This window comes from Sturnira hondurensis, unplaced genomic scaffold (assembly GCF_014824575.4).
Source record: "Sturnira hondurensis isolate 20B ecotype Veracruz unplaced genomic scaffold, ASM1482457v3 Scaffold0009125, whole genome shotgun sequence".
Taxonomy (NCBI): Eukaryota; Metazoa; Chordata; class Mammalia; order Chiroptera; family Phyllostomidae; genus Sturnira; species Sturnira hondurensis.
In genome coordinates, this window is record NW_028081756.1 from 2,326,277 (window position 1) to 2,341,926 (window position 15,650).

At 46.1% G+C, this 15,650-nt stretch overlaps 1 protein-coding gene across 1 annotated transcript in view; it reads right to left on the bottom strand.

Annotated features, from left to right (window-relative positions):
- Window positions 1-13,636, bottom strand: part of VSTM4 (V-set and transmembrane domain containing 4) — a 120,145-nt gene extending 106,509 nt beyond the window's left edge. Inside the window, exons 1-2 of the mRNA XM_037056676.1 lie at window positions 13,530-13,636; window positions 5,226-5,624 (exon numbers count right to left, since the gene is read on the bottom strand). Coding sequence (XP_036912571.1) covers window positions 5,226-5,624; window positions 13,530-13,584 — 454 coding nt within the window. The 5' untranslated portion in view covers window positions 13,585-13,636. The remainder of the gene's footprint in view (window positions 1-5,225; window positions 5,625-13,529) is intronic.
- Window positions 13,637-15,650: the final 2,014 nt, after the last annotated feature.

The following is a 15,650-nucleotide window of genomic DNA, read 5'->3' on the forward strand; positions in this document are numbered from 1 at the left end:
TATAGAGTATGGGTAACTGTCTGATGTTATATGTTAACTTGGAAATGTTGCCCTGGCTGGGTTAGAGCATCAGTCTGATATACCAAGGTTGAGAGTTCAATCCCCAGTAAGGACATATACAAGAAGCAAACAATGAATGAATGCATCAATAAGAGGAATAACAAATCGATGTTTCCCTCTCTCTCTCTGTCTCCCCCCACTTCTCTCTCTAACAAACAAAGAAACAAATAAATAAACAAATTCCTGCCCCCTGCCAGGGGTAAGCTGCAGGCAAGCAAGTAAAGCTTCCCTCATATTACTGCCTGAGCTCCACCTCCTGTCTCCCTCCACCACCTCCCTCCCACATCTATGGAAAAACTGTCTTCCAGGAAACCAGTTCCTAGTACCAACATGGTTGGGGATTGCTAGTCTACAAGACTACCCACCATATGGTTTTATTATTAACCACGTATAAAACAGAGACTCTGTCCTAGGAAGTATATGTATTTCTTCCCAGCCAGCTACCACTGGGAGAAAGTAGCTGCTTTGCCCATGTATGTAAGTTTTTTCTATTAAAGCTCTTATGAATTTGAATAAGGCTACATGTCATTTATTTGTAATTGATCCTGAATCTACACTTTTGGGGCTTTCCCCCAACAACAGTCAATAAAGATATGATGAGATATATAAGCTCACTACTAATTGAGTACAATAATTTAAATTAAATTGTATTGTATTGAATCTAAGAATCAAAATTAAAACAATGAAATATTACTTTTCCATCATTGTGATAAATAATGGAGAATATTAATAATATATATTGTTAATGAAGCTTTAGGGAAACAGATACATCATGCAATGATGGTCAGAGTATAACTTTGTAAAGTCTTTTAGGAAAGCATTTTGGCATTGTCTATTAAAAATTTAAATATGCATAGCCTTAGGCCCAGCAATTCTCTTTCCAGAAATCTAACCAATGGAAACACTTGGAAATGTATATAAGGATATTCACTGAAGCCCTTGTTGGGTTAATGAAATATGGGAAGTTTCCAAAGTTTTCATCACCAGGGAATGACAGGATGTAGTTTGGTATCGCCTTGCTATGTAATATCAATGAAAAAAGTGCAAATATCACCAACAATGTTTATAAAGCATGAAGTGTAATGTTAATAATATGGGTATGGATACATATGAATGCCAATAGGAGAGGGCCTTGAAAGATCTAAACCAAATCATTGGCAATGATTATCCATGGGGATGGCAATGGAAGTGGGATATTAGGGTGAAAACAGGGGAAATGCAGACTCGCACATTTTAATTTTGAGAGTGTTTGAATCTTTTATGTATAATATTTTTTTACATAATGCCTGTGTCACAGCAGCTTACAAAAACTTTGGTGTGACTACACTATGTTGTGTAAACAGTGCTAAAAACAAAAGTTACATGATGCCATAGGTGGAAGAGGTCTCCATGACCCAGCACACATAAAGATGCCCTCATGGAGGAGGAAGGGTGGATGAGGGACCTTAAATAAGGTGTGCAATTGGAATAGGCCAAAGGAAAAAGGCTTAAGGTCTCCGAGAGAGAGTGACATTATCCACCAAATGAAGAGCATTTCATTCATTCATTAAGTACTTATTGACAGTCTGCTGTGTACGGATCATCATCACCACCCCCCTGAAGTATGTAGTGTGTCGACCCATCCATGCCAAAAAGGCACTTGCAATGCCAGTCCATATATAAATTCATTAACTACTATAGAGGCCAATTCGACTCTTTAAATTGTATCAGTCTTTAACTTGAGTATACCATTAACCCTTGCAATCTTATTTCCAGGATTTTATTCTAAGGACAGGAACATTAGTAAAGATTCACTGACAAGGAAGCAGAACAACTTTAGTGACAATAACTAGGAAGCTAAATTGTGGTACATCTACATCATGGAATATTATTCCACCATTAAAAGTAGATTAAGAAAGCATATTTAACATAGGAAAATGTGCATACTATTTAGTAATGTGAGAAAAGCAAGTCCCAAAATGGTATTTGTGGTATAAATGAAATTAGGCTTTTAATTTTTATGTACATAAAAATGTCTGAAAAGATTTATAATAAAATGATAAGTTATGACTGGGTGGAGATATTGCAAGTCATTTCTGTATTTTCCCATATTTTCTCTAACTGGACTATATTACTTTTGCAATAGAAAACAACCAACACGTGGAAATCAGGGTAAATCAAAAGAGCCAACATTGCTCTGACATTTGCCCTACCAAGAGCCATCCCTTAACTGCATTGACACAAGTCAACCTCTCTTTGCAACAGCAAAAAGAGACCATCAGTCTTTCTGGAAGTTTACAGGGAAATAAAAGCAATTTGATCTCACATTAATAACATTGCAAGGACAATAGAATAGTCCATGGTTGTGGGTGGTTATTGTTAGAAAGAATTCCTAAGAAAAGCTAGTTCCTCTCTCCGTGAACGACTCGAGAAGCCCATGGGAAGGAGGAGAGCAGAGTGAGCATGCAGAAAAGATGGGTGAGCCATGGGGCCCAGGGGAAAAGGCTTTCTATTCAGAAACAACTCTTATTGAGGGAACATAAGATTTGAAAAATGTTTAGTTTTAAGTTCTGTAGTTAATAAGCTTAACTTGACTATAACTTATTAACTTATTAAGCTTATGCTTAATTAATGCATATAAAAAGCTGTCATTATAGGAACTGAAGGTATAACCCACCCCAAATTCAGGAGACCATAAGCAATTCAAACTTTGTGCCCCAGAAGGACTGAAGGCAATCAAGATGGTATCTGAGGAGAGAAGTCTCAACGGAGAGAAGTCCACCTGAGGTCAACAAATGAAAGGGTGCTAGGAAAATTGCCAGACTGCAGCTTTTATCTGAATAACATTTCCTGAATTCCAAACCCCTTCACTATACTTTTTTCTACTTATAAGAAAGGTCAGCTTGAAATGAAATGTAATCCAGTCTTTTAGGGAACATAACCTGCTGTCTCCTCAGATCACCAGCCATCTGAATAAAGCACCCCTAAAGATTCTATTCTTCTCTCTACTTACTGGTTCTGGTAGGGACAGGCAGCACAAACACCAACTTTTCTAGTTTCATGCTCAGAGTTTCTATTTAACATTCCAAGTCAAATGCACCTTCCCACAGAATTTTTCATTGTGTTGTTATTTTTGCTCCTGTTTTCCTTATAACAACTACTCAGGTGCAAATTGAGGAAAACAAGACCTTTGGAGATGATTGAAGCAAAGGGCTTGGGGAAAGCTATCTCGGGAGGCTGGAGTCACAGGCCTGTCCCCAGCCTGGCCCAGGAAGGATGGAAGCCAAGCCTCCACACACTCCCCTTAGCTCTGTGCAGACAGAGGTCTTGTCCAACCTAAACAAGCCTATATGCTTTCAGGCCATTCACTTTGGGTTCTCTCTCCTTTTAACCCCTTACAGTAGACTCCTAGAAGCCTAAGTGGATCCTTCTAGAGGTACGGTCATTGATTCCTAAGGTTTTGAACCTTCTCATGAGAAACCTATGGCCCAGCCCAGAAGCTGAGGAATTGTGTAAAACAGGAAGCTCTGAGGCAGGGCAGGTACAGCAGGGGAGGCTCAGGTCCTTGGAGAGTTAGAACCACCTCCAGAGGAGAGACCAGAATGGGTTAGGGGAGTGAGCCCCAGATAGCAACAGAAGAAAGAGGAAGAGGAAAAGAAACAGTGAGTGAGGAAAGGTGAGAGGAGGAGGGAAGAGAGAAAGGGGAGGGTCAGGGGATGGGAGGAGAAGAGTGAGAAGAGAAGGAGGATTTTGAAAAGGGGAGGAAGGAAGATGAGGAAAATGGAGGAAGGGCAAAGAGAAGGGAATAAAGTGAAGAGAAGAAAAGAAGCAGTGGTAGATTTTTAATTCCTCTGAACCTTAGAAACTACCTCAGAACAAGTACACCCAAATGTTCTGAAAGGAATCCACTTCACTCCCTGAAAGGAGATTTGCTTTAGTACACTAGATGACTGCACTCATTTAACTGTAGGGAACCTTTTTATCTATTCTAATTGGTTCACTCTAATTGTCAGACTTACTGCCAGTATACTTAGTGTATGGCTCCAGAATATACTATGATGTAAAAAAAAAAAAAAAAAAAAAAAAAAAGGACACATATACAAGCGTATGTTTCAGAGCCAAGTGATATGCAGAATAAATTCCCTTCCCAGCCTTCTGTTTTCTGTGCCAAAAAATATGAGTATATTTATACTAGTAGTCATTTATTCTCTTGAATTAAGTTGCTAAAATAAAAAGTGATAACATTTTGGATTAATATATCATTCTGTGCTTAAGAACAATTCTAAGGACAAAAGTAGGCTTCTTAAAGACTATCCATGTAAATTATTTACATTAATATATCCCTTATTTATGTAGGATACTAAAAATATCTTTCACAACTGAGTTTTATCCTTTGAAAAAAGCTTATCAAAAGATAATTAATGCCTTTAATTATTGTACTACATGTGTATATAAAATTAGGTTCTTTTTTTCATATTCAGGACTATCAGCTTTACTTTATGATCCCCTTGCTCCTGTGCCAGGCCCAATTCAAAGCAATCTGAGATGTAATTTTTGCAATCAATGGGAAGTCTTATTAAAATTGTGAGAGGTGTCTTGAATAGAACATTTGTGATAACAACAACCCTCAAGTATGGCACTTGGTAGCTAAGATGTGCCAGAATGAGGCCCACGCCTCCTGTCTGTCTCCAGTTAGAAGGGCTACTTGTGGTCCTTTGTCACTTTCAGGTGAATTTCTCAATGAGCTTTGGGCAACAGATCAGAGCCAGCAGCCTTCCCTGTTCCAAGGCCTGGCAACTGACATCAGGACCTCTCAATGTGTGCCTCCTCTGTGGACACTTGGCACCCAAAGGCCAAAGTAATCCAGGCTCTCAAACCTGAGCTCAAGGTGAAGCATCCAGTCAGTCCCAGCTTTCAAATGTGAAGGAGGTTTTGCTCTGGGGCAGGCTGGGCAGCATGGGACCAGGCTCTTACTTCTTTCTATCCTTGCTTTCACATCTACCAAACACGTCAGCCCACAAAACAATCTGTCCTCAGTGCATGACCTGGCTCCTTATGGCCATGGCTCTTAGAGGCTGAGAAGATGTGCTCTAACCCAGCACAGTCATCCTGGAAGCTGCCCAGCACCTTCAGGGAGGCCCACTGACCTGTCCCCATGCCTCTTCCAAGAGAGCAGATATGCTTACCTCTAATTTCTGTCTCCGAGGAGCCATTGGACCAGGCTGTCCACTTATTCTTGTACTTACTGATTTCCTGAACTTTGCAGACATAATGCCCTTGATCAGCTGGTTGGAGGGTCAAAAGAGAGAGCGCGTAGAGTACCCCATGCCTCTCCTCCAGAAGGCGCAGCCGCTGCCGGTAGGAGCTGCGGCTGAAATTTCCATAGTACTGCACCACCCTGAGCTTGGTCATCTTAACCATCAAGGTTTCTTGGGTGTTGGGATGTGCGAAAAACCAGCGCACGGCCAGCAAGCTGTCCTTCCGCCTCTTCTGGGAGATGTGGCAGAGAAGAGTGGCATTTTCCCCCTCCAGGTAGTTAACCACAGGTCCTGGGGACACAGTAACATTGAGGGCCCCACAGACCTCTGCAGAGAAAAGAAGAAGAAAGATAGTGAGGAAGGTCACTCTTCTTCTAGAGGTTGACACAGCGTGTCTTTTCTTCAGGAACTGATGTGATTCACATGGACAGAGAGTTAGACTGCCCCAGTCCCTCCATTCTTGCTCTTTGCCCTCAACATGGCCAGAAGGAGGGCTCCTCTAGGGGAACCCTCTGTGGGAACACACGTCTTCTATGAAATGGTCCCATCCACACAAAATGGCACTGACTGCCAGGCCAAAGGTATTTTTTTTAATTTGTTTAAATTAATTGCTGATGCTTAAAATTGAGGATACAATATTTCACATAAAAATCTGGACTTTTGGAATCTCTTACCACCCACCTCCCCAAGGCCTGCTTGGACCAGTTCTACCACAGGCATGAATGGGAAATGCTGTGGGTTTAGGAGTTGCCCTTCCAAGCACCTTTCCCTGTTTCTAGTTCAGCTGTCACCAAGGCACTAGTCAGGCATATATTAAATGAGTACCGAGAGTTAGAACCACGGGGGGTTCTCAGTTTCTTGCTTTAAGTCCTCCCTTTGGATTCAGGACTGACATGCAGGAATAAAGATGAACAAGCCCAGGAACTGGAAGGGGTGAGGAAAGCTCCCAATCACCCACAAGATGCTCCAGCATTGCAGGCCTGGTCCACTACTTCTGGTCCTTTGGTTTCTTAGTTACAGTCACCTCAAGGGCTGCTCCTCCAGATGGTGCAGGGCAATCAGGCTGCCCTGAAGCTTCCAGGTGCCCCCTTCCTCTGACCGGCAAAACCCAGAAAATACAAAGGATGCCCAGAACCTCCTCTGTCCAAGCAGGGCTGTTCTGTCCCCAAAAGCCACATCCTCACTCCTTTGCAGTCCAGTGCACAACTCCAGGAAGCACCACTCCCTTCCCAACCCACTGCCTAAGCGGATGTCCCAGATCATCCTAAACCACAAATATCTTCTAAATGTCACCTGGTCAGCTGAAGGGGTCAGGGCCTGGAGTCAGAGTAACCAAAAGCTCTGAACTTAGGTCAGTGCTGCAGGTAGGCAAGGAAGGATGACAAAGAGATCGGAGATTGTATCTTATGCTGTGAAGAGACTGTGAGTCAACACGGTAAGTCCCTATGTATGTTGGGGTGGGTTGGGGTGCAGTACAAAAAATATTCTTGCCCTGGGCAGATGGCTCAGTTACTTAGAGTGTCATCCTGTACAGCAGGTTCAATTCCCAGTCAGGCCACATACCTAGGTTGCATACTTGATACCCAGTCAGGGTGTGTATAGGAGGCAACCAATTGAAGTTTCTCTCACATCAGTGTCCCTCTCTCTTTCTCTCTCTCTCCTCTCTTCCCTACTCCTTCCTTCCCTCTCCCTCTCTCTCTCTTTCCCTAAAATCAATAGATATATCCTTGGGTGAGGATTAAAAATTAGCCAATAAGGCCATCCTCTTGTATGGTTTCCACTATTGATTTAACAAACTGAACATCTTGAGAGGTATTACTTGAAGGTCAATGTTCTTTAATTTTCTTTCTCATCTCTTAGAAGCCAGGCTCACGAGGATACTTCAGGACCCTTAATTTAACCACATGATTAAGTGCACTTTGCCATATAAGGTAACATTACAGGTTCAGGGATTAGAACACAGACATTTTTTTTGGGGGGGGGGTCACTATTCAGCTTACCATACTATAATAGTCTTTTGTTACCTTAAAAAATAGATGGGAGCAAATTCAGAAGAAAAAGATTGATGCTCAGATGGACTCTAAGTAGCTTGCGGACAAGAATGAGGTCTTCTGTATCTACAGTGACAAAGGACAAAGTAGCCCAGGGAGTTACTTGGGGAATGTACATGCTCTCTAGTAACAATCTCTAACAATCTCACTGTCAACACAAGTCATTGATGCAAGACAAAAGGGGGAAACTGCCCCAACTGCCTCCCCTGCATCTCACCCACCTGGCCTGCACTTTGCTCATATGCCATATTAGTCTGGGAACATTTCCCCTGACTGCTAAGGTCCTGTCTAAAAGGCCCTCATGTTGGGAGTTCCCTGGTGAGCAGCCACACAGCCAGAAAACTAGCTGACCCTAATCCAACAACAACACAGGCTTTTGACAGGCAGAGAGCAGCAGAGGCAGCAGCTGACCTCCAGACTTGAAGTCCAGCTCCACCCACCCAAGGGTGGGCTCCCCACTGGAGGCAAGGAGAAGGGGAAGGCAGGAAATTAAAACAATATGGGTGGATGAGGGCAAGGCTGGGCCCCCACACCCCAGTCTCCTTCTATTAACACTGCACGAAGGAGGGATTTTTATGGTGAGAGAATGTGCCAAGTACTCTGGTCCCCAGGGAGGCCAGATTCCATCCTGGAAGCAACTAGTAACCCTTCCACTTCCACAGCTCAGGCCCAAAGTAAGCAGTTCCCATGAAGGGAATGGACTGAGCCATCTTCCGAAAACCAGTCCTCCCCTCCTCTTTACCTGTATGCCTTTCTGCCTTCATTCATCCCCATGTTCTCTCACAAAGGGCTCCAGCACAATTCTCCCAGTGAAGTGCAAAAATTTCTGATATGGGCTGAATTGTGCCCCCTCCAAATTCATATACTGAATCCCAACCCCCCAGGACCTCAGAATGTGACTGTACTTGGAGAAAGGGCCTTTAAAGGAGTGATTAAGTTAAAATGAGGCCACTAGTATAGACCCTAATCCAACGTGATTGGTGTCCTTATAAGAAGAGGAGATTAGGACACAGACACACACAGAGGGCAGACAATGTTGAAGACAGAAAGAAAGTGGTCATCTACAAGCCAAGGAGAAAGGCCTCAGAGGAAATCAACTTTGCCAACACCGTGATCTCAGACCTCCCAAGGACTGTGAGAAATACATTTCTGTTGTTTAAGCTACCAGTCTATGGTACTTCATTATGGCAGCCCTAGTAAACCAACGTAACCTTGTTCACAGGAAGGCTCATTTCAACCCCTATATCTGCCACCAGCCAGGCAGTCACACTCACTTTCAAAAAGAGTAAGTGCAACTGAAACTGTGATGCTCAAGAGACCCTTGGAATCTTAAAGCTTTGCTAAAGAACATAGGCTCTCAGGTTGTGGGGTATTCCCAAGTCTGTAATGAGCTTGCTCAGAAGGCCAGGTACTCCAGGGTAACATGCTCCCTTAGGCACAGAGATGCCTAACTTAAACCCAGGAGACACAGCTCATATGTGTGGTGGTAAGGAGGCATTGCAGGAGGTGAAAAGATGCAGGTGGGGAGCCAATGCCTGGCCAAGGTTAGCTGACCTGGATGCTTAGTTACATACTAGGTGAGAGCCACACACATCTTCTTCTCCACCACCGTCACCAGGACTTATGTGGCTTAGGAGAGAACACAGCAGTGGTGGGCAGGACCACAGAAGGCAAAGGCAAAGCTGATACGGAGTCAAATGGTACCGAGGAGTCTAGGCCTTTCCCTTCTTGATCTCAGTCTAAAGAATAGAGCATACATACCCTGTAGGGCATTGAAGGAAGCCCAGCAATCCTGGGCCAAGCCAGCTATAGGACAAGGGAGGATGGATGTCACCAGACCCTCCTACACTGGTAAGGTAAGGGAGCAGTCCCGAGCAGGGCAGAGTCTCCCCTCTTCTGGCCTAGGAGGGGAGAACTGTCAAAGTTTGGCCAAGAAAAGAACTAATTTTTTCACTTTGTGATCTTGGGGGAACCTCCACATTCAGAGTTCTCATTTCACCTAGCCTATGCCCCAGCTTATGCTTTGTACACTTAATCACTCAACACATACTTGCTGAGCAACAGCCATGTGCTGGGCACTGTGTGAAGAAGAAGATGGCATTCCTAATTTCATGGAGCCTTCAGCCCAGTAGGAAAGGCAGCTGTTCATCAGGAGTATGTGACAAGTGGTGTCACACACTGCAGGGACAAGATACAGGGCTTACACAAATCAGGGCAGGATCCTGACATAGTCTAGGGGTCAGGGGAGAGAACTTGGGGAGGTGACCATGAGATGAAGAATGAGTTGGACTTAATGCCACAAAATTCAGGGCAGCTGAAGGAATCACTCTCCTGGGAGAAGGCCCCACCTGTGCAAAGACACTGAGGCAGGAGCCACCTAGCACAAGCTGGAAATAGAGAGATAAGCATCCTCTAGTATACAGGTGACAAACACAAGGCCTGCAGGCTGTATTCAGCCCTCCACCTTGTTTTATCCAGCCTGGCACCTTGTTTCTACCCAGCCACAGTGCCAAAATCTCACTTAACTATTAAGGAGTAGTTACATTTATAGTCCTAAAATTACATTCGGCCCTTTGAGGGCAACTGCAAGACTGATGTGGCCCCCGGTGAAAATGAGTTTGACACGCCTGATCTAGTGAAGTCCACTGCCCCATGGCCCATGCAGCCACCTGGATCTGCAGATGGATTTCAGGAAAGGATTTTCTACCCCCACCAGGGCCTCCAAGGCCAGTTCTTAAAGGAAGCATGGAAGACACTGATGCAAACAGAGAAGGACAGGACACTGCTGCAATGAACCTTGTTCCTTCAATAAGCACAGGCTCCATTACTCGGGAGCCCTGGTTAACCCATGTGGTCTGAACACTGGGTTTCTCACAGCTCCAGGATATCCCAGTGGCTTATTGGGGCTGGGCAGAGAGTCAGCTAAGTTGGAAACCTGGTTCTATTAGGAGTAATTCCCTCAGAGCCTCAGTTTCTTCATCTGAAAAATGGGAAAGTAATCCCTTACATAGTGAGTATGAAGCTCCAGTGTGAAACTAGCTTTAAACTATTGATAATAGTTTGCATGCCCTGAGAACTGAGCAGGTAGGGACAATAAAAAGTGACATATACACTGACCCATGAGTAGCGTGGGCTTCCTTGGTGTGTGTCTTGCAGTTACACAGGGGGCCCCCCATTTGGTTTGATCTTTTCTGTCATTCCCTGGACATTTTAATAATTTATGAGTAGGGGGCCCCACATTTTTTGTACTAGATCCCACAAATTATATATCTGGTTCTGGCTGTAAGCAAACACTGAATTCCTGTGGGTAAGACTGATGAGGTATAACCTTCTTGTTCCTATTTGGATAATGTTTTCAAACAGCTCAGAAAATGCCTAAAGGACATCAGTGTAGTCAAATAGTACTACTCATCCAGCACACAACCTCTCCTCATAAGGGGAGGACAGCAACTTCCAGATGCTGGCGAATGTGGGACTTATAGCAGAAACAAGGCACCAGCCTTGACTGGGAGCAGAGGTGGGCACAGGCTGAGTCCTTCTCTTCTAACCTGGCCAGTGATGTGCTAGTGGCTCTGTGCCCTGCACTGTCCTTTTCTGTCCTGAGGAGCCTTGCCCCACTCGTTTCAGAGAGCCAGGTGCCTCTATGTTTATAAGGAATGCAAATTGTACCACTCAACAGAAAAAATCTTATTCTCATTAAATGGTTAGTGTGAAACCATGACAAGTAAATCTCTGAAAATAATACAACTGTATTCCTTGAAAACCCAGGACGCTAGGATGAAGCACTTGCTGAGCACCAAGCACAGGTGCAGGGGCTGATGCGCTCATAATACGCCCACCACCTGAAAAGAGCTCTCATCCAGGACAAACATATGGCTTTGACCAGTAATATAACAATCTGATAGATGTGAATAGAACATTTGCTAGATGTGAACTCCATGTCAAGTACTATCTAAGCACTTTAGATGTATTTTCCCAATTTACCCTTAAACTGTGTTTATCCCCATTTACAGACAAGAGGGGAGAGGCCCTGAGAGGCTAAGCCACTTGCACAAACTCCCAGAGAATTGAACCTAGGCCATCCGCTTCAGAACCAACTCTCAACCAGCACTTTGTACCACAGTCTGGCTTCTACTAAATACTTTCCCTTGGTTTGCTGTAAAGTGAGAGGTGGGACCAGGTGATTGCTAAGGTCCTACTCTGCCCCGAAATCAAGAGGTAGAAAAGTTCAAGGGTTAAGAGTCCAGACTTACTGTATAAAGTGGCTCTGCCAGGCTCTGCCTTGGGGGATGGTGACAAGGAGTCACGGGAGAAACACTTAGAAGAGTGGACAGCACATGATGAGTGCTGCCAAGCAGGAGCTGTCATCACTGTCATTATCATTACCTGAGCTACGGCTTTGGTCACAGCCAGAGCAGGCTCTAAAGAATCCTGAATTCCAGCTGATGTCTCCTGGAACATGAGAACGTCCTTGACCCTCAAAAAAGCCTCTCTGAGGGTGCCCTGTCTGACAGCACCCAAGATTAGGAAGGTGGTCATCGAGCCTGGGGACAAAGACCCCTGTGCCCTTTTGCATCCTAATTAGCTGCTGGCTACTCCACACAGGCCACCAGAGCTGGCCAGGCCCAACTATCACAGTCAAACCTGCAGCCTTTGTCAGGCAAGACAGTGATAGCCCTAAAAGGAACACGTCCCACAGTGCTGATTTCAGGTTCACTAGAAACCCCATTGAGGCCCTGGCTGGTGTAGCACAGTGGATGGAGCACAAGCCTGTGAACCACAGGATCGCACTTCGATTCCCAGTCAGAGCACATGCCTGGGTTGCAGGCCAGTCCCCAGCGGCGACTACTCATGGGAGGCAACCATACATTGATGTTTCTCTCCTTCTCTTCTTTCCTTCCTCTCTAAAGATAAATAAATAAAATCTTAGAAACCCCATTGCTCTGGTAGCCAGGGACAATGGGTGAATTTCTTCCCACCATAAGGATCCAAGTCATTCCTCAGATTCTGATCTATGCTAGTTATCTCAAAGGTCAGCTCTATCACTTGGTAGCTGGGTCACCCCTGGAAAATTACTTAACGCTGAGCATCAGCATTCTTGTTTACAAAACAATGGCAATACAGCTTAGCCAGTATAAGCACAGAGTCTAGAGCCAGGCTTCCTGGGTTCAAATCCCAGTTCCACCACTTATAAGCCTTATGACTTAAGGCAAGTCAACTCATGGGCCACTACCTCAGTTTCCTCATCTGTAAATTGGGGGATTTGCAGCACCTCCCTCAAAGATTATTGGCAAGTTTAACTGAGTTAATATTTGTACCTGGATATACAAGTATTTGTTCTTGTCACTAATATTTTGAAGTAGTGCTGTGAATAAATGAGATAACTATAGAGCACAACACTTGGAACCCAGTTGGCTCCCCAGAAACCTGACAGCCATTGATACACTTATTTTTACTATTATTCTAGCCGGCATGGCTCCTTCAGCTCTGAGGCAGGCAGTAGGGGCTCTAAGGAATAAAGAGAGAAAATTCTTCATCAACTTGGAAGTGAGGGCAGAAACCCCCAAATGAAAGCCAGCCGTGCGGGTAGAGGCTTTCCCTAAGGCAGGGTGCTTGTAAATGGCCCCGCTTCATCCAGCTATTGGATACCCTATCTCACTAGGCCTGGTCATCGCAAATGGCCCAAGTATGTATGTCCCCAGACCCAAAGCTAGCCAGGGAGATCCAGCCCCTCCAAGGAATGTCCAAAGAGAGTTAAGGGAAGTTTCTGCCCAGACTAACCGGCTAACAGTTGTACGTACTGGGGACGAAAAAGAAAACCAACAACTAGGGTTCACGCTTTCCAGTTTAAATCTTCTACTGAGAGACCTGGCCCTCATAAGGGGGCTGGCTGTTCTGAGCTTCTCTGTGGAGCGACAAGGTCCTTGCCAAGGAGGGAAAAAAGGGGGAGAGGGCGCCGCCTGCGCCCTCTGGCAGGCACCCGCGTGGCGACAGGGACAGCACAGACCCGGCCGGCCAGCTCGCACAGGGAGGGGGAGGCCTGGAGGCAGCCGTGCCTCCTCGCCAGGCCCGAGGCCCGAGCCCCGAGCCCCGAGCCCCGAGCCCCAGCCGCCCCGAGCCCCAGCCGCCCCGAGCCCGCCGGCCGCCCCTCACCCACCAGCCACCCGTCTGCGGTGCTTACCCGGGGCTGGAGCCCACGCCAGCAACACGCCAGTGGCCAGAGCCAGCAGCCGCATCTCCCCTCCGCCGCCACCCGGAGCTGTGACGCGCCGCTGCCCGCTGGTGCTTGCAGCCTAGCCCGCCCCGCGCCCGCCCCCAAACCCGGCCCAGGCCTCGGCCCGGACTGGCCCATCCTGGCCCGCCCCTAGGCGGCCCGTCCCGCTGGGCCCGGCTTCAGGGTGCCTGGGGCCGCCCTGGGTGAGAGCAAACCGCCCCACCCACGCCCCCCACCGCGATCATTCCGGGGCAACCCTGTGAGCATCTCGTTTTCACTATTCCCATTTCACAGATAAGAAAACCGAGATTCTGAGAGCTGATGGCTGGACAGAAGAAATACGCAGCTGCAATGGGATTCTCAGTCTGTTAGCATTGCAGACAGTTATTTCTGAGGAGAGGAAATCTTGGAGCTTGCAGGTGGGGTGTGGTGGTGTAAGTACCAAATGTCCCTGTGTGAGTGTAACCTGCTGCCCACCCTCTACAGAGACATTTGTGAGCCAACGAGCAGAGCAGCCAAGAGAGAAAGTTCTTTTCTGCTGCATTGAACTGGGGTGGGGCTGCCAGGGATGGGGACCCTTGCAAAATGAGAGGGTCCACATGGGCACTGTTAAAAATAAAGACCACTTAGGGTTCTTTCAGCCACAGCGTGGTCTAGGTACTTAGCACCATGTCACTGAATTCTGGCACTGTGAGACTCCTGGGATAGCTTCTTAATATCTATATGCCTCGGTTTCCTCCGGTTTCCCATCTATCCAGTGGGATAATGGACACGTTCCTAACCAAGTGTTTAAGAAGATTAAGTTACACAGGTCCAGTTAAGGCCCATGAATGTCAGCTATCGTTAGTATTATTATTATAGGTAAGGAAGTGGAAGCAGGAAGATGAAAGAGCTGACCCAAGTCACACAGCTAGGGAGTGGTGACAAAGCCACTCAGCCCAGGTCACTCTGAGTCAACACCTAGCCTCTTCACCATGGTTCTAAACTTGGGGTCTGAGCCCAACTGATGTGTTAGTCCAGGATCTCCAGGGCATGAACAGTGTATGTTAGGTATGTTTTATGTCTGTCTATAAGGGAAGGTCTTTGAGGTATTCCAGAAATAGTAGGCTCTGCTTGGGACTGGGTCCATGGAAGCAGAGGAAAACAGAGTCCCCATCTCCTTCCCTCTATGGGCAGTGAGGGGACTGTGGACAGCATAGAGAGAGAGGTGGTGTTGTCCACTGGTATTGAGCCCCAAAATGTGTCCCAGAGGGACCATCTACCACTATAGCCCAGGCCAATGAGTGCAAGACTTTGTGATCACTCCAAATCTCAGGCACTTCCTGAGGTCCTAGGGCCCATGGTCCTTGTAGGGCTCCTCTAGCTGAGAGACCCTCATACAGAACAGGGTCCTGCAGGGACTGGCCTGACCATCAAGGCAACCAGACTGAGGAGTGGCCCTACTACTCACCTAGGCTGGTGAAAGCACCTGAGGAGTCTGTGCTAAGCTAGCTTCAAGGTCCCTGGATCTAATTGCAAGGACAAGTGAAGGCAGGAACTGATGCGTGCATCGGCCCACAGTGTCCGCGGCATTATGGATGAAATACGAGACAAATTCACACAGACTATCAAGTCCTGTGGAGGAAGGGACGGCAGGGCTACTCTCTCAAAAGGAGAGCATGCCAACCCCTGCCTTGGAAAGCTTTTATTGGGTTCAGTTAGCAAAGGAATACAGGTGATGTTCATTAATCATTGTCAGGCAGTAAGGTTCAAACAATAGATAGCATACAAAGAACTACGAGGGCCTATTCTGAGTCAGGGTCTGTTAGCTAAAGGGCTACAAAACTTTGGGAAACAAACTCATTTCCTGCTCAAACCCTTATCATTTAATTGGGAGCATTCTTAGCAAAGCAGATTTCACAGGAATTTATGTATTCTTTCTTAGACCTGATCACTCAGGAAACCCACCCTCTCCAGCACAGGGGTACATCACCATCTGTCATTGTTTCAGGCTTAAATCAGGCAGGGGAATTAAGGCAGCCAAGAGATTAGGAGACTTCTCGCAGATAGAATGAGGACTACTCAGGCTATACTACTCAGGCTACTCAA